This window comes from Microcaecilia unicolor, chromosome 1 (assembly GCF_901765095.1).
Source record: "Microcaecilia unicolor chromosome 1, aMicUni1.1, whole genome shotgun sequence".
NCBI lineage: Eukaryota > Metazoa > Chordata > Amphibia > Gymnophiona > Siphonopidae > Microcaecilia > Microcaecilia unicolor.
Window position 1 is genome coordinate 378154480 of NC_044031.1, and position 22014 is coordinate 378176493.

A 22014-nucleotide genomic window follows, 5' to 3' on the forward strand; every position below is an offset into this window, starting at 1 on the left:
GCTGGTGGGGTTTGGGGATCCCCACTAGCTCAGGTATTTAATATTTGGGTTAACGGCCAAATGGGAAGGGGTGGAGAGTGGAGCTGGGGGATGAATTCTCTGCCCATCCACCTTGGGCTCAGGCCCACCCAAAATTGGCTGTCTAGCGATGGCCATGCTATAAAAAAAGAAGCCCCCCCCCCCCCCCCCCCCAAATAGAGGCTCATGGTACCAGGCTCATTAGAAGATAGTTCTGATTGAGTTGAAGTCCTGAGGAGAACAAATCTGCTTGTTCAGACACAGCTTTCAATAAGATAAAAGTTTAAAAAAACAAAAAAAAAAAACAATTTGAGATTAGTGTATGCTCTGTTCCAACAAGTATATGTATATGTTTGAAAGTGTTAATTAGAAATACATTTAAGCACTTCATTGTCAGTTGAAAGTCTCTGTTTATTCATTTAGAAGGCAGGTCAGCAGAAGCCAGTAAATACAGCGTGCGCACGCACGCACCCCCCCCCCCCCCCCGCATGGTATTGCAATATGCCTTCAATATAGCATGAGGTGTGGACAATGGAGCGTCTGTGAATTATTTTATTAAAAAAGAAAGGCTACTGTCTTATCAGAACATACGCTATTTCTTTTTCATGCATTCCATGGCCTTGAGTACAGAACACTCACTTTAGACTAGGCTAATTTTCTCTATTTAAGATATATTAAGTTAGTCCAATATAAACGGTATCATCTTATTTTCTTTTCTCTATATTGTTTTTTTCTTTTTTTTACCTTTAAAAGTTGACTATCATGGCTACCCTACCACTTTACTGTATTTTTCTAATACTTCTGGATCACAAATTAACCCGTTTTTTTAACCCATGGACATTAGAACCCAAATTCACACTTACAATAGAAATTATTCCATGTAAATTATTTCATTAAATTATCTTTTGCAGCACTGCAAGTGTCTGAGGGCTTCTTTTACAAAGCTGCACTAGCGATTCCAGTGCAGCAAATGAGAGAAAGGCCATAGGAATTGAATAGGTCTCATTTGCCACACCGAGAATCGGTAGCACTGCTTTGTAAAAGAAGCCCTGAGTTTCTTAGATTAATGGAGGGCCAGGCTTGTCTTTACTTTCCCTCAGTCTATACAGACATGGTTCATCTAAGGACAGCCAGCACAGTCTATGAGGTCAATTACAGGTTAATAACAAAATAACTTTCAGGCCCAGCTCAGCAGTATAGAACAGAGATCACCAGTAATGGGTCTGAATCATCTTGTTGACCCTCTTTGAAAATCTAGAGCGAGTGACCAGTAGCTTGCTCTTTCTTTAATTATGCAGGATAAGATTTCTTCAGCGGTGATTAAATTTCCATCTTCAGCACTTCTAGGAGCTGTGGCATTGACAGGGAGAGTTCCCTTATTCACACATGCTCCAAGTTACAGGATCGCTGACAAATGTGCTGAGAAACCCAGAGAACAGGTGTTCAAAGTCTATATTCCAGACTGAGCAATAAAAAGATGGGGAGTTGTGAATGACAGAGCTGCAGACCTGCTGTCAGACATTTTACTGGAATCCAAAGAACTTGTGAACAATGGCTTATGACCAGATGGGTGCCGTGAGAAAGCACAGAAGGGCAGGGGAGAAGAGAAAATACAGCAAATTAGACAGCAAATTATAGGGCCAAAAATATAACCCAGCCCCAAAACAAACACACAGAAAAGAAGGGATAAGCAAACACGGTGAAGGGCACAGAATGGCTGGAAGTGATAGAAATAATCACAAACTTAGAGGCATGTTAAGTAACAAGCAAAATGCAATTATAATTGCTGCCATCTAGTGACTATTGGAGGCAGCACAGGTCAATTTACAAGTCAGTTTACCTTACTGTTCTTATCTTAAATGCAAGGTTTCCTGGTTAAAGATGGTATCGTGTCAGAGCATAAATCAGTGCTATTTTAATCACTAAGGGGCCCTTTTACTGATGTGCATTAGACATGTAATACATGAATTGGTGAGCATTAACTACTACTGTACAAATGTGGTAACTGCTTTTGTGTTATTTTTACAATTAGCACATGCGAATTTGCTTGATAAGAGCATTTTGTGTTAGGAGGTATAACTAGGCGGGGCATGGGAGGAGAATGGGTGTGGAGATTATGTTGCCAAATTCCAAGTTTATTTAGAATTTACTACCCAGCCCTTTGGCAGCCTTCAGGGCGGTTTACAATCTATATTATATTACCTTCTACTTTGGTTGATCATCTGTTCGTGCCAGTTGCTGTTTCCCGGCGGGGTCACGTGACCCGCGCACCAGTTTCTGCAATCAAAGCAAGTTGAAACTCTTTATTTAAACGGACCAGCAGCGACGCTTGTGCCGTTGCAGCATGCACCGGAGGAGCGCGTCTGAGGAGCAGGTCTGCTCCTTAGGTGTGCTCCTTGGGGTGTACTTCGTGGGGGTACGTGATAGTATTCCAGTCTTTACCTGAGGTTTTTTCATTTTTCTTGTCTTCCTTAGAATTATCATTTTACTTCTAAGGCTAAGAAATTGGACTTGGAACTGAAAGGTAAGAAAGGTTAATTGTCCTCGCTTTGGATGGGCAATGATGCTCCTTGTTTTTATTTTGCTGTTTCTCTGTAATTTCAGTATGCTATCCCATATAACATCTGATGGCGTGCAGGAAACTGCATATATCCCAGTAAAATGGGGTTGGTGTACAAGTCAGAGAACTTCCTCTTTTAATAATTTTAATAATCATCGTTTTTTAACGCCAGTTGCATTATCTAATAACAAAGTTTTTGATAACATTTTTCCCTTGTCTTCCCTGACAATAGCCCTAATTAATTGTAGGTCTCTAAAATGTAAGTTTCCTTACATCTTGGATCTCTGTAAAACATAGCAGCTTGATTTGTTTGCTATAACAGAGACATGGCTTCTATCAGGGGAAGAATCCTATCTTTTTCAATGTTTACCCTTGGGTTATTCTGTTAGCTACTCATCACGAATAGGTAGAAGAGGAGGTGGACTGGCTTTAATATTCAATTCTGGTTTAAAGGTCCAGGAAGTCACTGATCACAGACTTCCGTATTCAGAACTTCTTTTGCTAAAATTTAGTGCAGTTAATACTACTTTTTATGTGTTACTTTATTACTGTGATCCATTCACTACGGCAGTGGGGTGGGAGCATATATATCAATCAATCACAGATGCTACAATTAAGTTTCATAATCTTTTAATATTGGGTGACTTTAACACTCATCTAGATGATCAGTCAAATCCACGTTCAGTGAGATTTGCAAATTTTTTACGAGATATTAATATCGTCCAACATGTGGAAGGTTCAACCCATATAGCAGGTCATACTTTAGACCTAGTAATGACACATAGATTGGATGAACTAAAGTGTTAAAAAATAACAATAATACCGGTTTCATGATCAGATCATTATTTTCTTCAATTTCACTTATCAGTGCCGCAGCTGTTGCACAAGTCTACTTCATCCTATATTAAAACGAGGAGTTTACATAAGATTGATCTTACTTCCTTACCCTCCCTATCAGGAAAGTTTCCGTCAAATTTTAATGCACTGTCTATAGAGGAGCAAGTTAAAACCTGGAACCAAGTTCTTTCGCGAGCTCTGGACGACCTTGCACCAGAAAGAACAATTGTTTATTTTAACAATTAAAATAAATACAAAATGTTCTCAACCATGGTATCATCCAGGGTTAAAATTATGTAAGCAGCAGGTAAGTAGAGCCGAACGCCAATGGCGGAAGCGAAAGACTACAGAATTAAAAGAGAAATTAAGCAATGGCAAACTTACTATTTGGCTCAACTAAAGATTGCAAAAACAACATATTTTTCTAATCAAATAAAGACAGCAGCTAGTTCCCAAAAACAGTTGTTTCGTGTTATGAAACGCTTGACAGCGACAACTAGTGATAGCATAGAGGCACCTGCCATTGATTCTGAGGCGTTGGCAATGTTTTTTAGTTCTAAGATTGAGAAATTAATAGCTCATGTTCCAAAGGTATTGGGGACAAGTCAAACTGACTATTCTTTAGGCTCGCAATTATCTGTATAATGGCAAGATTTTGAAATTCCTTCTGTTGAATCATTGCATACCTTAATCTTAGGTCTGTCGCCTACCTATAGTCTACTAGGTCCTTTACCATCAGCATGGTTGAAAATACACAGGTTAGAAATACAAAAGTTCATGTATTCAATTGTTACACTGAGTCTCTCCGAAGGGGTGGTGCCTACTGTATTGAAAGAAGCGCTAGTAAAACCAAGTTTGAAGAATCCTTCACTGGATCCTTTACTATCTAATAATTATCAACCAGTGTCTAATCTTCCATTTCTGTCTAAAATTTTAGAGACAATTGTGTTTAGACAACTGCAAGCTTATGTGGATTCAAAAAACCTGTTACATCCGAGACAATCGGGTTTTAGAAAAGGACACAGTACGAAAACAATTGTGACTTCTTTGTTGAGTGAAATTCATGTGAGATTGGAACAAGGTTATATTGCCCTGGTTGTTTCATTGGACTTATCTGCAGCATTTAATCTAATTAACCGTAATCTACTCCTTGATCGATTGAGTGAGATTGGTATTTCAGGGTCAACCATGAAATGGTTTACATCCTTCCTCAAAGATTGTTCGTTTAAAGTTGTTCAACAGCAATCTTGTTCTAAGTTATATAAATTATCATGTGGGGTGCCACAGGGATCGGTTCTGTCACCATTGCTGTTTAATTTATATGTTAGTCCTTTGGTATTACTTATACAAACAATGGGCATTAGCTCCTATTCGTATGCAGATGATTTTCTTCTTATTCACTATGTCCAGCCATCAAGTATAGATCTTACACCAATTCAAACTTGTCTTGCTAAAGTGGCAGAATGGTTGGCAACACATCAGCTAGTATTAAATCCGGATAAGACAACAACATCATGGATAGTAGGGCATGGAACTATTCCATCAGCAGTGCCCACGTTATTTGGACAAAACATTCCTACAGTTAAATCTTTCAGATATTTAGGGGTCATTATTGATTCTGCATTAACTTTTGAGGAACAAATATCTGATGTAGTGAAAAAATCTTTTTTTCACTTAAGGAAGCTTCGTTCAATTAGAAATCTCTTAAAACATTGACATGCGTATATCACCTCACGCTTAGATTATTGTAATGTTATTTATGCAGGGATTACTATAGCTAATTTAAAAAGAATACAAAGAATACAAAACACAGCAGCTCGTATAATTTGTAGGGCTCGGAGGGATGATAGAATAACACCTCTATTATACCAACTTCATTGGCTTCTGATTGAAGCAAGAGTACTCACTCTGATACATATTCCTAGCTACCTATCAAAATTGACAATTCCCTACTCTCCTATGCGGTCACTTAGATCATTAACAGATAATAGGTTAGTCATTCCTCCGCTTGCTAAGGCTCGTTTGATGTAAGTATCTGGATGGTGCAATCTCCTCCTCCAGCCCACAGACGATTTCTGTCTCCTGAATGCTGTTTAATAGAAGAAATGGATTAGTTACACACACACACACACAGGAATTCTGTATAGGTCGGCCAAAGTTGAGATCAAATCAAATCAAAAACATATCTTATATACCGCCAAACTCCACTTTTCAGGGTTCAGTGCAATGTACAAAATTTACATAGAAATAATAATAACAGTTCAGAAACCAGTTAAAAAGCCTACTTTTCTAAATTTTGGGGAAACAAAAGAGCTTTTACCTTCTTTCTAAAACTAAAATAGTTATATTCTGTCCTAATACAAAGAGAGAAAAAATTCTGTCTTTCAAACATCCCCTCTCCCCCATATACCTTTTAAATAGCAGATTTTCACCGGCAGCAAACAGTTCTTGGGAGTTGGGAGTTTTTGGCTGGTGGGGCTTGGGGTCCCTGCCAGCCACAATATAGGTGTGCTGCTACTTGGTGGGCCTGAACCTAAAGTGGGTGGGTCTGGACCCACCCCAGCCCACCCTTGGCTAAGCCACTGCCTCCTACTCTTCAACTATCTCCCTACTCCACCTTGGCAGTAGTTTTTCAGCATAGGGACCTTTTCTCTATAATGAGGGTTATACCCCAAACAGAAGCCCATGGACATATTACCCTTGTGATTGAGAACATATGGTAAATGCAGTTGGCACTTGGCACTATATTAATGTTGTGTATTCTATAAACTACTAGTCTGAGTATAAAAGAGACCAATTTGAATCATATAAATAGAAACCTCTCCTATAAATGCCAGCTAAAACATACACCATTTAAACAAATAGCAAACATAGCTATAGAGCATGATCAACGCTGGAGGAAAAAGCCTCAAAACCCCCTATTCACCTTATTCTTAGCTTTTTATTGATAGGTTCCATAGGGTAATCACTGGCATAAAAAAACCTCTGTCTAAAATCATTAAAACTCTGTGCTCTGCTGTTCTGGTTTTTTGCACATATACTCCCAGGCAATTTTATAAGTGCCTACTTGAGCATGTAAAGCACTATTCTACATGTTCAAATTGTCTATAAAATTCTTACATAGAGGAGACGAGAGGAATAGTGCATTCTAGAGCTATCTAGTGCTAGAAATGCAGACTGTTGGCAAATTGCTGTAAATTATATGGCTGATTCAAAGGTTCTGCCAGCCACTGGTCTCCCTTAATTAAAACCACTGATCGGCAACCCAACCTTGTCCCCAAGTATCCCACATCTGTCACAGGTTTACCATGCTCAGGTGGGAGATGTGGCAGATTTGTGGGCCTCCTCTTGACCTTTGGCTTATGCTCATACCTAGTTTACCAATGCATTAATCCTGTCATTGGCAAAGAGGATATATTTCATTACTAAAACAAATGTCCTACACCCACACCAAATTGGATTCTATGAACTCATAAAGGCGTACTATGTACTTATAAAGGCGGTTAGCTTAGCAGAGTTTTAAAAAGGTTTGGACGGCTTCCTAAAGGAAAAGTCCATAGACCATTATTAAATGGACTTGGGGAAAATCCACTATTTCTGGGGTAAGCAGTATAAAATGTTTTGTACTTTTTTGGGATCTTGCCAGGTATTTGTGACCTGGATTGGCCACTGTTGGAAACAGGATGCTGGGCTTGATGGACCTTTGGTCTTTCCCAATATGGCAATACTTATATACTAACTCCACAGCGAAGAAACGGCCCTATTAAGTATCACCATTTTCATATGTTATCATACAGACCACCCCACAAATGTCCTTCTTTTTCTAGATCGTACGGCCACTTTCAACCTTGTTGATCATACTATACTTCTTCAACATCTTCACAGCATTGGTCTCACAGGAACAGTTTATAATTGATTTCAGACATATCTTGCAGACAGACAATGCACTGTCCACCACATCTCCAAGACCTCTACTCCCTAGTCCCATAATCAGGTATCCCTCTAGGCTCTGTTTTGACCCCTACACTGTTCAATATCTTTCTCACCCCTCTACTCACGTTAGCACAATCTGTAGAACTAATCATGTTTGTCTACGCTGATGACATAAACTCCTTTATACCCTCAACAATCTAAATCAACAGGAGATATCTAACATCAACAATAAACTATTACAACTCACAAACTGGCTTCAAAATAACATACTTGCCATAAATCTAAAGCTCTTCCTTTTGCCAATCACCCCAACAAAACCCTATGCCAACCAACTATACTCTGCAACAATCATATCCCACTATCTGACCCCACTCATATCCTTGGGGTCACCCTTGATACTGCTCTTATCTTTCGTCTGCATATAGATCAGGTCATTCATCGTTCATTCTTCATACATCATTGAATTAGGTCTATAAAATTTCTACTTCAACCCAGAAATGTAGCCAGGTTGTGATGCCAGGGGGAGCAGAGAGGCACATGCATGCGTACTGCGTAGGTGCATACATGCACTGTGTAGGTACAACGGACAACCTGAAAAATAGGTGCTGGCACTGTCTGAAGCCTGTTAGGGGGAGCAGTCACTCCCCTGGTGCCTCACCTACCTACGCCACTGCTTCAACCATCAGCTCTAAATATCTTCGTCCATTCACTTGTGATCTCTAGTCTATTGCAATTCATTGTGCAAAAATATCAGAACTAAGAATCTCAGAAGACTCCAATTAATTCAGAACATGGCCCTGAGAATCATCAGTAAGATAAGCAGATATGATCATATCATCCACCTGGCCCCCCCCCCCCCCCCCACACACACACACACACATGCAAACAGCCCATTGGTATCCATCTAACATATTACATAGAAATTGCTCCTACTAGTCTTTAAAATGTTACTTTCAGAAGAACCTACACTGTACTGTTTTGTCTAAATCACTTCTCTCACTTCTTCATTTAGTCTGTGAGCCATCGACCCATTTTTAGAGGGATTCCAATCCCTTCTTTGTCCAGGAATATCATTCCCACTTTGAAGCTTATTGAGCTATCTACTATTGTGTTGACATTTATCAGAACCATTTACAAGTCATGAAAAGCAGGAACAGCTGGAGTTTATGCAATGGGTCATATTCAGGGGGAAAAAAAACAAAAAGAAGAGTAAAAAACTTCCACAAAAAATTGCAAACGCAAGATAAAAAAGGGATGGAAGCCACCAAATACACAAGCCCAAAGATGATAAATTCCAAGGGCATTCAGTATCGATGTTCTAAAACGTTTATTCATCAATGGTATATACAGGTAAAACCCCAACATGGGCCATGTTTTGGCATGTTGGCTTTCATCAGGGGTCCTGTATGGAGCCAATGCCTGCACAACTATATCTACAAACTCACACCTCTATTACAGAACAGATACAGTATGCTAAAAATGGTTGCAACACTAATGACATGAAAATCTGTGGTATAAACAATCTGTATATGTGTGTGACTGCGTTTCTCTTTTTTTTTTAATACATATTTCTATTTTTAAACAAGGCATTACATCATTTGTACAGAAACGTTTGGTTACTTCAAAGATATGCTTAAAAAAAATAAGGAAAAAATATATTTTGTTACCTAATCTCAAGACCACAATTTGAGTCCAAGATTCCTAAACAGTGGAGATCAAGGAAATTTATAACTATATTTATAATCAAATGTGACCAAATTCCTTATTACATTACTAGAGCCAATAATGGTTGAATAAATCAACCCTCAGAATTTCTTTTAGATGTTATAAAAGCTGCAAGCTGAGAAGGTTCATAATAAACATATTTAACTGATTGGAATTTGATCACGCATTTACAAGAGTATCTTAAGAAAAAAGTAGCTCGCACCTGAAGCTCTTCTGCTTTCATTTGGAGGAATTGCTGCCCTCTTTTCTGGGTGTCCTTTGATACATCCGGGAAAATTTGAATTTTTAGACCTTTAAAGGTCTTTTCCCTGTTTTTAAAGAACATCTTCAATATCCAATTTTTATCTGGAGCCAATACCACTGTAGCCAACAAAGTGGCTGCTGTAACTTGTTCTGTATCTGAAGATTCTAGAAAAGCAGAGACGTCTAATGTCTGTTTTTCTTGAATTTGTTGGTTGCTATTAGATTTAACAGGAAAATAATATGCTTGCGAGAAGGGGGAAATACTCTCTTCTGCAATCTCCAATATTTCTTTGATGTAATTTTAGTTAAATCTTTAACCATATTACTTTGAAGCAACTGCATATGTTGGAAATATTTCTCTTGTGAATGAACGTTCAAAGTCAAAGATTTTAAATCTTCGTCTGTTTCTTTTGTTTTTACTTCTAAAACAGTCATATCTTGTCTTATTTTTTGTATCTGAGGACATAATGTTTTGCCCAAGTCAGCTATTAAACACCACAAACTATCTAGAGTGACTTCTGAGGGTTTAGAAAATAGAGCTGTATATTGAGTGTTCAATACCTCGAAACACTGAGTGGAATGTTCTCTCGAAGTACTTATACTTGTAGCTTCTGAATCCCCCACTGCTGTAATCACCATTTCAGCACTTATTACAGGAGTTTGTATTCCTAAACTCCCCTGAACTCCTCGCGGATCACATTCTGCCTCTTATCGCACTGCCCTTGCCGTTTCTCCCATATGCAGAGCTGTTTCTGCACGGCAACATGGCTCCATTTCTCAAACTCTCAAAAGTGCTTTCATATGTGATTTCTCAGCATTGGTGTATATACAGATTGTCTATAACACAGACTGAGGTTTTTTTCACATCATTAGTGTTGTGACCATTGATGAATAAATGTTTTGGAACATTGATACTGAACGCCCTTGAAATTTGTCATCTTAGGGCTTGTGTATTTGGTGTCTTCCACCCCTTTTTTGGCTTATGGTCATATTCAGTACATACCTTTCTTCCAGAAAAGGGTAAAAATTAGACCAAAACATGAAGCAGAGTGAAAAGAAGAAACAAATAGCAAGCAAGTTGGGATTTTGAGGAACATTAGGTAGTCTAGCTCTATTAACTCTACATGATGAAATTTAAAGGTAGCAGAATGCAATTCAGCATAGTTTTATATTATTATCATTAATCATTTTTAAAGAGATGTCATAGGGTATGTGGATTTGCACTATGTTCTGGCTTAGTTAGGAACTAATTGGAGCTGTCACTTTTTTCTCATACATCCCTGAGCTCTGTTTCCATGAGGGTATCCTCAATAATCTGTTACTCCACTAACCACTGCAATTGGCCAATTGGATATATTTATCAGGCAGCCACCAAAACAAAATACGTTCCTCCCCCCCCCCCCCTTTCCTCCTTTATAAGCTTGTAGCCCTTTATCAAACAAAACACCATGCCTTTAAAAGAAAGGCGTTAATTTAATTCCAAGCACAGCAGCAAAAGGAAAACAAAAATGTTTCATCCTTTGCCTGTACAAAGCACAAACATAGCAGATAAGAGGTAGGGCACTTCTGTTCAATAAACCCCAATATCAGGTTTCCACATTTGTTAGTGAGTCTTTGTGGTACCAACTGTCATGTTTGTGTAACCCATGGTTTGTTTAAGAACATGATAGAGTGAGCCCCAGGCAGCTGGTTACTGGGAGTGACTGGAGAACCCGGGAGGAGCTCAGAGGATATATAAGGGAAGCCCTGGAGAAAGGATCCTGTCTCTGGTTCTACCTCTTGATAACGTAATTAGCTCTGTGTGTGAGAGTTGGGTGTTACTGATAGTCCACCTGCCAGATGACCCATTGCAAGAGAAGGAGGAGTCCTGTAGCATTGTGACCAGTAGATAGATTATCTGGACAGTAAGCTGCTATACTGCATCAGCCATTAGAGGAGCCAGAAACTTGGCAGATTGGAGAGTCTGGCCGTAACCAGGACTCGAGTGGAATTGCAGTCTACCCCTGGCTGATAGCGAGACCTTCGGGGTGGCAGCCCGAAGGGAGTATGCAGTTACTGGAAGTCCAGCCCGGACGGAATTGAAGTACATCGGGAGTATAAAATCCGCTCTGGGTTCTAACTGAGCTGCAGAACAAGCATGAGGGTTAAGTACATGTATTAACTCTGGAATTGTATTATTGCTTATGGTCACCTGGAAAGCAATATAATTCGCAATTGAACTGTATGAAGACCAATGCAGTGGAAACCATCAGTTAAGAAGTTAATAAAATGTTCCAGTTCTTTAAATCTTCTGAGTGGCGTATGGTTCCTGAGTGAATGAGCTGACAGGACCAGAGTGAGTAAGTGATAAAAACATACAGTGCCTCTCGAGCCCCTTCTAACCTGGGATAGCAAGACCGGTTTACATCTGCATCTATATCTAGTTCCTTATTTCCTATACATGAGTCCTTGGTACAGAGGAAGCTGCCCCTCTGCTCAACATTGAAATCAGGTGGCTTTTAATTCAATAAACCCTGAGCCCATACGCCAGGCCCCCTCCCTGCCCATCTTCAAATCCTTACTCAAAGCCCACCTCTTCAGTGTTGCCTTCAGCACCTAACCACTACACCTCTATTCAGGAAATCTTGACTGCCCCAACTTGACATTTCGTCCTTTAGATTGTAAGCTCCTTCGAGCAGGGACTGTCCTTCTTTGTTAAACTGTACAGCGCTGCGTAACCCTAGTAGCGCTCTAGAAATGTTAAGTAGTAGTAAACAAAAAGGAAACTATTTCAGCATTGCCAGCTGGAATTTGGATAAAAAACATTACTCTGCCTCACACTACCCCTCTCTTACCTGTCCTGGGGGAAAGAAAGAGCAAGGTGGGAAGGCCACCTGCCTTAGCAAACTCTCACATTTACCAGTTTCCACAGGCCTTCCAAAGTAGAAAGGAAAAAAGGAAAGCTACAGCTTAAGTAACCTGTGGCTTCAAATTCTAAGGCTGTGTCCTCAGCTGAACTCCAGGGTATCTTCTCCCATCTCCCCAGGTTCTTCCTCTCCCTGTTTGAAAAGGGAAGCAAGAGGGCTTACAGGTAGGCCACACCCCTCCTTCCTGGGCTGCGTAATGTACCTATGAACCCAGGGAGTCATCTCACCCACACCCTTCTTACTGGTTGTTGGAGAAACTCCTGAGTCACAGGGCTCTATTGATTGGCAAGGGGTCCTAATTCCAACCCCTGACTCTAAGTATCTCCTGCACTTGCTCCCTTGCTAATAAAACTTCCTCAGCTCAGGGCTTAATTGTCCCTAATTATTTTCAGTAAGATTCGGATTTTGGCTGTGAGAGCTGCATTCTTCTGGGGTTAGAGGAGCAGTATGTGGTCTCACTATCCTTTGCTCTCTCACCCCTTTTCCCTCAGCATCTGGGGTGATGTGTTTGTCACAGCACATATCAGATATGTCCAGTGCTTTTCAGAGATATGATGGACTTTCCCAACTATTGAAGACTGACAAAATAAGACTGAGCAAAAACAACTAATCAGATCTGTGTTAGGACAGCAAAGGCTGTGACTGAAATTTAATGTAAATAGTAATATCTGGGGTTAAACTGAGGATCTTCAATTGCATGGTGAGACTGTAAATATTTAAAGGAGTGCTTGGGTTATTTACATGGTTAGTGATCAGCCTATTTAATTAATGTAAATAAGAAAAAATATCAGCTCCAGTAGGTGCATGCTTCAGTCCAGGGCCCTAACAAAATCATTTGTATGAGCAGGAAGATGTAAGGTTTAAATATGTGGAGTAACAGGTCACATGACACCATGCCCGGTAGTAAGTGAAATCTGACTCTCCCACTACCTCCTTTCAAACCCCCTCACAGCTTTAGTTTTCTTGGCTCCAAATATCAAGGTCGACTGGGGACCACTTGAAGCATGGAGCCATGGTGTAAACAGAACTCCACTTTGAGCAGATGGTGTCTAAAACTCTCCGTAAGAATCACGACCATACCAGGCCAGGGGAGGATAAGATGGTGGCTCCCTCTAGCCCTGCTACATTCAATGTAGGGGCTGCCTGGATTGCGGAGGTGGCTGCTGAGGTAGCCACAGCGATAGAATTGGTGTTGGACTGATGACTATCACCCACTGACATTAAATTGGAAAAGGTGCTGAACATTTGGAAACCCTAAATAAGGAATTTTCACAGGTTCAACAAAGGACCAGTGACCTGGAGGACCAGTTAAAGAAAACTCTCAACCACCTATGAAGAAAAATTAACAATTTAGAGAACAGGTTGAGAAGGAACAATTTGCCTCCCTAAATCCATAGAGGACAAGGAATTAATTGGATTTCTAGAGGCCTGGGCTTCCAGGGATCTGCACTTACCGGAACATCTGGGGGCCATACATGTGGAACATGCACACAGACTTGGACTGCGACATAATATGTAGGGTTTCTGTTCTTTATTCCCCAAGCATGCTCAGTTCATGCATGAACTGAACATGGTTGGGGAGTGCTAGAGTCAGTGGCTGATGTATAGTAGAAATGTTATTGTGATTAGTTAATATATTATGTAGGGTTTCTGTTCTTTATTGGACAGACTTTCATTGACCAGCTTCAGGAACCGGGCACTTCTGCGGCAGTGGACCTCTAGACTGAGGGTAAGACTTGGATTGCCCTTTTCTGATAATTTTGGGCTTTTGGTTGGAGTAACTGTAGCTTGGTAATAGTTATGGCGAAGAGTATTTGGTTCCAATGTACCTGCACAATGGCGGATGCTGTGGTACTTTTTCCTTGTGGAATCTCCCTTCATTGGATAGTGGTTCGACAACATTTCTTGGAGCGGCATTGCCTAAGGTTATCCTGCAGTGGACAAGTCTTCATCCCACTCACGTGTGTTTCCTTGCTAATTGCTTGGGATGTACACATGATATTGTTTTCCATGCCCTTCTCTTTCTCTAGAACCTACTTTGAAACTCTTCTCAGTCCTATGCTTCATTCCTTGTGTGTGGCAGGATATCATCTTTACTGACTGGGTCATGATTCCAATTTCCACCTCAGAATGCTTTATTCTTGGACTACCTCATGGGAGCTCCATAATGTTCCATCTACCCCTGGCTGGGGGTCTTTGGGTGGACGTCGCTTTACAGAGTCTCCTTCGGCGATTGACAATTATAGTTATTCATCATTTGGGCTGAGAGATTTAGCATGCCTTGTCTTAGTTGCCTGCTGCTATGCATTGAGACACTGTTGTTATATATACACTGGGAACCTTCTGGAGTGGTTTCACCACACTGAGAGACTTGTCCCACTTTTTTATATAGGCTTGGAGAACATGTCAACTCTGGCCTGTCAGACAGGTGGCCCTCCTAATGATTACCTATTTCCTGGGGTCCTATGTTTTGTTTGATTACTCTCTGCGAACTCTGTGAGGTAGCAGAGCTGTCTTATAGCCATTGTCTCAGTTGATGCATATGGGATCTCAAACAAGGACTGGACTAGTTGTCAGGGGAGCGCTTTGTTTCCTGGTTACTTGAGGAAACTATTTTCCATTTTGGGAGGGACTAGATCCCTCTTTATCCTTCTCTATTTCCTTGAGAATTGCATATTGTGGGTGAACATCAGTCTTTGAGCTAAGGGGTTAGAGGATCACAATTGTTTCTAGCAGGGGTGGGGATGGGGGCAGGTGTTGCAAAGTTACCAATACCATAATGAGTTTTCTTTAGAAAGGATGTAGGGGTTAAGAATAGGATTAGTATGGACTTTGGTAGGGGGAGGGATTGGGAGGGTAGGAGAGAATTTTTACATTTTGGGGTGATAAGTACAGAAAGAGAGGGGGAGGAATTTGGCTCTGGAATAGAATTAGTACAGTGGGAGATTTGCTAGCTTGTCAATACTGTGGTGGGTGTGTTACTTGTGCTCTATTCAGTGAGATGGATGAAGGAGACTAGTGGCTAGGATGGTCCTTTCTGCATCAGGTGTTATCTCATCAAAATAGACAATTTTTTGACTTAGATCCATGCCCCCTCCCCCCCACCCCCACCGAATTAGAATGGTAACTTGGAATATGGGTGGCATTAGCTGTATGATCTAAAAGGTTGAAGATTCTGCAGCAGTTGCAGCATCAAAAAGCAGGCATTGCTGTTTTGCAAGAAACACATCTTACAGCTGTAGAACATCTTAAATTAAAGCACTGGTGGGTGGGTGATTGTGTGATGGTAGCTGTTGAAGACAGTGCTGCAGATTTGGAGAGGGCCTGAGCCTGAAGTGAGGGCACCACCCCTGTGGCTACACCACATATTTAAGTTTAAACATATTTTATTGAACATATAAAGAAAGATACAGTCCAGTAAATAAACACTTGAGTTGTTCAATATTTTACAATAAAATTACGTGCTCAAATCTCTCCCCCCCCCCCCCTTATCTTCATTTATTACATCTCATTATTAGAGTTAAACAATGGTATTGGTGGGATAAACACAAAGGAATCCTGTTTAGAAGGAATGGTTCCGCGGAATCTTAGCAGAGATTGGGTGGCGACGCCGGTAATTGGGAAACAAAATCAGAGCTGGACAGACTTCTACGGTCTATGCCCTGATCATGACTAAATAGATAGGGATAGGCTGGAGTGTAAATTTTAAGGGGCTTCGACATTAGCTTCAGAACAGTGCTGGGCAGACTTCTACGGTCTGTGCCCTGAGAATGGCAAGGACAAATCAAACTCAGGTATACAAATAAAGTATCACATACCATGTAATTGAGTTTATCTTGTTAGGCAGACTGGATGGACCATACAGGTCTTTATCTGCCATCATTTACTATGTTACTATGGTGAGTCAGTAACCAAGCAAAGCATAGCAGAGACATTTGGAACACATAAGCATAATGAAAACAGTTCCTTCAGTATTAGCTAAGAGCAACAAACAAAATGAGGCTCACCAGCTCAAATATATTCCCCCCCCCCCCCCCCCCCCCCCCCACCTACTCAATCCCAAACCAAAGAAAACCTTATATCACAGGCAGCCTGGTTTCTTATGGCTTTCAGAGTCCAAAAAAAGAAGGTAGAGCAGAAGGAGACAGAGGACCAGGGAATTTTTGAGGGGGTACTTGGGGATACTGAGTACCGGCACCTTTTCCATTATCTGCTAAAATTGACCCATGGACCTCAAGTTTTAATGAAAGAGCTCAAGCTGTACACACCAATTCTGCCTTGTCATAGATTCTGTGACTGGTTGCAGGGGGCCTGGATATTGTGTGGTGGGTCTCTCAGTGATCACCTCATTTCTGATGGGTGGCCTAGCATTTGAGTGCCGGCATCTTTTTTGTTAGAAAGAACGCACTGCAGAGGACATTACAGACTTAGAACTAAGAACCATCAAGTTCCACATCAAATAGACTATAAGGTATTCAAAAGAAGACTCCTACCCTGTGGTGTCCTGTGTTGAATGTAACTATCCCAAACCATCAGAAAGTGTTTCTTATATCTGAAAGAGCTACGTGCCTCCCAAGCCTGCCAAATTCCCACCAGTCAAAGAAATGCAGTGCCTGATCCGCTCCTTTCCTTGCACTGCTTCTGTAATGCAGAAGTCTGCAGCATGTCTCCTGCCGCCGACGCATGGACTTCTTGTGCATCCTCAGTTCACACAAGAACTGAGCATGCTCAGGGAGTCCTGGAGTCAGTGGCTAGAGGAACGCCATCAACTTCTGCATTACAGAAGCACGTAATGAAGTGGTGAATAACTCGGGCACTGCATTTCTTTGGCTGGTGGTGCTTTAGCATCCCTGACAGCAAAGATATTTCCAATGTGTGCAGGGGGGAGGAGAGAGGAGGTATGCATTGTTTCCCCAGCCCCCCCCCCCTCCAAAATTGGCCCCTGGTTTAAACAGTAAAAGTAATCTTGAAGAGATGAGTTTTCAGGCTGGATTTTAATCTGGCAAGGGAAGGAGCCTGGCACATGCTTTTAGGAAGGCAATTCTAGGCATTCAGTTCAGCAAGATAGAAAGTTCTGTGCCTAGATTTGGGAATGGGGGAGAAGGGCATACATAGGAGCAGCTTGTCAAGTGAATGAAGTTTGGGAGGAGGTACGCAAGTGTAAAGAAGAGAGGCAATAAGGAGCTGAGGAGTGAATACACTTGTAGGCAGCTATAAGAATTTTATGCAGAAGTCAGGGCCAGCTTAACCACTGGATCAGTTGAGGTACTGGCCCAGGACATGGATGAGTAAGCGTGCCAAAATACCCAGCCTCTGACCTCACCTGGTCTACAGGATAAAAGTCTATTCTTCCTCCTCCCCACCCACCTCCAGCCTGATCCAGTTTCTCCCTTTTCTCTTTCTCCCTCCTCTGTCCCTCTTCCTGTGGGTCTAGCACATCTCCCTCACCTCTCCCAGTCCCCCGTGGACCTGTAAAGTTTATGTTGGTTGCTGGCAGCAGCAACAGCAGTATGGTAGGCTACCTTCGGCCAGCCCCTTGGTCTTACCTCTGCTATGTCCTTTTTGCTTTGATGCAATTTCCTGTGGGCAGGACACAGCAGAGGGAAGACCCAGGGGCTCACCAATGACAGCCTGTTATGCTGCTGCAGCTGGTAAACGTACAGGACTGTGGGGGAGTGAGAAAGGTGAGAGCTGTGCTATACCTGCAGAGTGGGGAACAGAGGAAGGGGAAAGAGAGAATGGACCGGGAGGGGGGAGACATGCCGCACCCATGGGGGGGACGAAGCGTCACCAACGCAAGTTGGCTCAGGGTGCCACTATCCCATGAGCCGGCCCTGGCAGAAGCAGACAGGAATATAGTGTAGTGATTTGAAAAGGGAAATTGCATGATTAACAGATAAACTGTGCTGCTGAATTTTGAAGAGACTGGTATGAGAAGCAGATTGCAGTAGCCCAGATGGGAGGGGATTCTGTAAGTGAGTGGATCACAATGTTTATAATTCTGGAATTTTCTTCAGCCTCTGCCATGAAATCCATAGAGACTTTATAATAAGAACAGCTTAATGAACTAAATAAATGGAGAATCTGATCACTGTTACACTAACCACTGGAGCTGGGAGTGCCTACATACAATGTCCTTATCCCCCCCCCCCCCCCCCCCAATCTTTACCCTTTTTCCTTCCTTATTTAATGTGGCCCACCCCTTCCCTTGCCTTCATAGTTTAATCCCCCAACACTGCTTACAATAGTTCAACAACACACACATTGAAAATAAACTGTAGGCCACAGCTTTGTTTATTCACAACTCTTTAAATTGGTAATCAGGAAATCTGAACAATAACACCCAGTTCTCATAGCTCTGCCTTGACAGCAAGAGCCCTGGTGCAGGCATGGGCCTTTAACCAAGTCTTGTGTTCCACCATACTAATCAAATCGTGCCCCTTGCTTATTGTTATGACTCATCCTCCATGAGCCACAACCCCCATAGCTCAGGTGTCCACCGCTGCACAATCCTAGCCCCCCCCCCCCCCCCCGCCCTTTGTAACCCCTCTGATCCCACAGAAACTAAGTCCAGCGCAAACCACACATAAGGCAAGTGGGTAGGTAAGACACCTCTGAGGAGCAGGAAATACATGATTCTCAGAGGGGATACATTAAATACTCTTGCCAGCAGCCCACCCCTCAAGGGTGCCTGTCCTGGGAGTATAAGAATCCAACAGGAAAAATATTTTGATTTGAAGAAGCCAATTTCATAACCCTCCTGGACATAAACCCACCTCCTACAGCAAAACCAACTACATGCAGAACCTTCTACAGGCGACCTGAGCACATCATCTCAGTAAGTAGCCCAGCCAATGGTTAATTGGGCCCTTCAAGGAGGGCTTTTGGGCTTATCTCTTCTAACACTATTTTTTGTCACTGAGGGCCCCACAAATTATGTGCTGTCTGCTTGTGAATCTAGTCTAGCTATCTGCCACAGCCTGTCAGAACAGTTTAGAGAATGGGAGGGCATGCAGTCTCTGGCACTTTACACAGGGGACCTTGTTACCACACAAGTAAACGCCCCTTCTTTTCTGAAGTGTTTCCCCACCTCTACGTCCTTCCTTCCTTTCTTCCTCCCCCTCCCTTCTTTGTTCTCATTTTTGTAACAGATGCTTGTCTTTCAGTTGTGACTTCCACTTCTGACACAAAGTTTCGTGATTGGGGAAGAACATTATCTCTCTCTCGCCCTGGGTTTTCCTCATACTAGGTTCAAAGACTAACATCTGATGCATTACGGAGATTTGCTTTGTGAGGCCTGCATGATTCCACACTCCTTCCTCTAATAACGACCCAGAACTAGGGCAGCTTCTAATATTTTGATTCTGGTGGTCATATATTAATAGCTGAGACAGCAGAGGATGTCCTTGCCACGCCAACTGAGAGATGAGAGGTGAGTTTCCAACCTACACAAAAGGCTTCCTGGTTTTCCTCAGGCTTCCCTTGTTAGAGAGTAAACTCTTTTTTTTTTCTAAAGCCAGCTGAGACATCTCCTGCACCTGCACTATGGTTTGTAAAGCTAAATACAAGGCAGTATAAAAGAAAGTGATATAGCTGATTTTCTTCTTTCTGATGTCTACCTTGCCAGCAGTTATCGCCCCTGTCTTCAACCCCAGTGTAATGCATACATTCTTAGAAAGCTGAAAACAAAATGTTATAGCCTGCTAAGAAGTAGCCCTGCTGTGGGCGTGTGTAAGAGCTGTCATGTCAGGCTCCTCTTTCATCTGACAGAAAATTTAATCTAGGCCTGAGTCATATAGAGCAAGCATTTGAAAGATCTATTAAGAGGAATGAGAGTTAGACATTTAAAAACAGTTTGCATATTAATTTCTCTATATTTTCATGTTCTTTTGCGCTTTGTTGGTCTTATTCCTGGCTCTCCTTTTGTGACCTAGAGATACTGTACATATTTCCCATGTTATTATTTTTATAATAAAAGGTGGACAGCTGTCACTGCGACCTCAGCAATATCTTCTCAATCAGCCGTGTACTTCTTATTCATGTACAGTATCAAGCAGTTTTCAAATTGGCAATGTACAGTATTTACAGCACAAAATGAACTTAATATAACTGTTGTGGTTTGGGGGTAGAGCATGCAGCGCCTGTGTGCTAAGAGGAGGTGATTTCCCAACCATGCTTTTCTCTATCCAAAACGCATTTCAGTTATGGTTTTAAGACTGAAAAAGTATTCTGCACAAAATTTCCAGACTGGTGCAATAAGCTAAAAAATCGTGCACTTCCATTTTTTAATATGATCTCCCCCCCCCCCCCCCCCCCCCCGCCCCCATTTACTTTTCTACTCTGTTTATGCATTGAAAGATCCTGGAGAATGTAGTGACAGCAGCTGGCCTTACAGAATTTAAAGGGGGGTTGGACAGATTCCTGAGGGAAAAGTCCATTGAACATTTATTAATTTTTTTTTTTTTTTGGGGGGGGGGGGGGGGTTGCCGGGTTCTTGAAGCCTGGATTGGCTGCTGTCAGAGACAGGAAGCTGGCCTTGATGGATCCTTGGTCTTTTCCCAGTATGGCGGTGCTTATGTACTTATGTACAATCTTATCATGACACTGGGGGTGGAGAAGGGGGGTTGTATAATGGTTTACCCATGTGCACAAAGGGCTTTAATAGAATTGGGTAGTGATAAATGCAGGGACATAGTTTTGGCAGTTCAGGGGAGAACTACTCAGGTAATTCTGTAACCCAGGGGCATAGCCACGGGCGGGCCTGGACGGGCCCAGGCCCAGCCACTTTTCCTTCAGGCCCGTCCACCCAACATCCCCTCGCATGTCCTCCCTGCCGGTGCTGCCTCGGTTCCTGCAGCATTCTTTTCTTTGCCTGTCGCCGGCAGCGCTGCCATTCATTCACACAGGCAGCTCCGCACCCCTCTGCCACGTCCATCTGGCCCTATGTAGACAGGAAGTGCATCAGAGAGGGCCAGATGGACGCCGCAGCAAAGGGGAGCGGAGCTGCCTGTGTGAACGAATGGCAGCGCTGCCGACGACGGGTGAAGAAAAGAATGCTGTAGGGGACCGAGGGTAGCATGCAGGGTTACAGCCCCGCGCACATTTTTAATTTTATTTTTTTTGCAGCCGCAGTGGGACGCAGGGGTGGTGGAGAGGTCTGGGACCAGCCCAGGAGTGGGAGAAATGGGAGGACCAGGACCTGCTCTGACCGAGTCAGTTTACTGGCTCATCCCCACGGAGCACATCACGGCTGCATTTTAGTGCTGCTGATGCTGTAGTGGTCTGCTGTTATTGGTGACTGTTGCCCTGCCCCCTAGTCACCCCCCCCCCCCCCCCCCGATGTACACATGGCCTCACAAGGCACAACAGAAAAATCTGCCGCCCTCAAGGCTCTGTCGTCTAGGCTTCTCTGTGCCTGTGGGCTCAGCCCTGAGGCGCACATTGTTTTCTAGTGCTCTGTTCTTACCAGTGCCTGCCTGCTACCCTGCCCCTCAGTACCCCCTTTCTCCCACAGCCGCACAACAGAAAAATCTGCTGCCCTTGTGGCTCTGCCGGACCCAATCTCCTCTGTGCCTGTGGGCTCATCCCCACGGCGCACATTGTAGCTGTTTTCTAGTGCCGCTGCTGCGATAGTGCTCTGTCCTTACCGGCACCTGTTACCCTACCACTCAGGACCCTCTCTCCCCCATTGCTGTACAGCAGAAAAATATGCCACCCTTGCAGCTTGGCAGACCCGCTCTCCACTGTGTCTACGTGCCAGCATTGTGCTCCCCCTAGGACCTGGACTCTGCT

General features: G+C 42.6%; 1 protein-coding gene across 4 annotated transcripts in view; it reads left to right on the top strand.

Annotated features, from left to right (window-relative positions):
- The first annotated feature begins 2342 nt into the window (after nucleotides 1–2342).
- The window catches only part of NCF4 (neutrophil cytosolic factor 4), a 122796-nt gene continuing 103124 nt past the window's right edge, over nucleotides 2343–22014 (top strand). For 2 of the 4 annotated variants that reach the window (XM_030210105.1, XM_030210097.1), the window contains exon 1: nucleotides 2344–2542. Coding sequence is in view for 2 of the 4 variants with exons in the window: in XM_030210088.1 (XP_030065948.1) it covers nucleotides 19623–19654 (32 nt within the window). In the remaining 2 variants the exon portion in view is untranslated. Of the gene's footprint in view, nucleotides 2543–19400; nucleotides 19655–22014 lie in introns of those variants that run through there. The other 2 variants (XM_030210088.1, XM_030210082.1) reach the window with 2 other exon arrangements.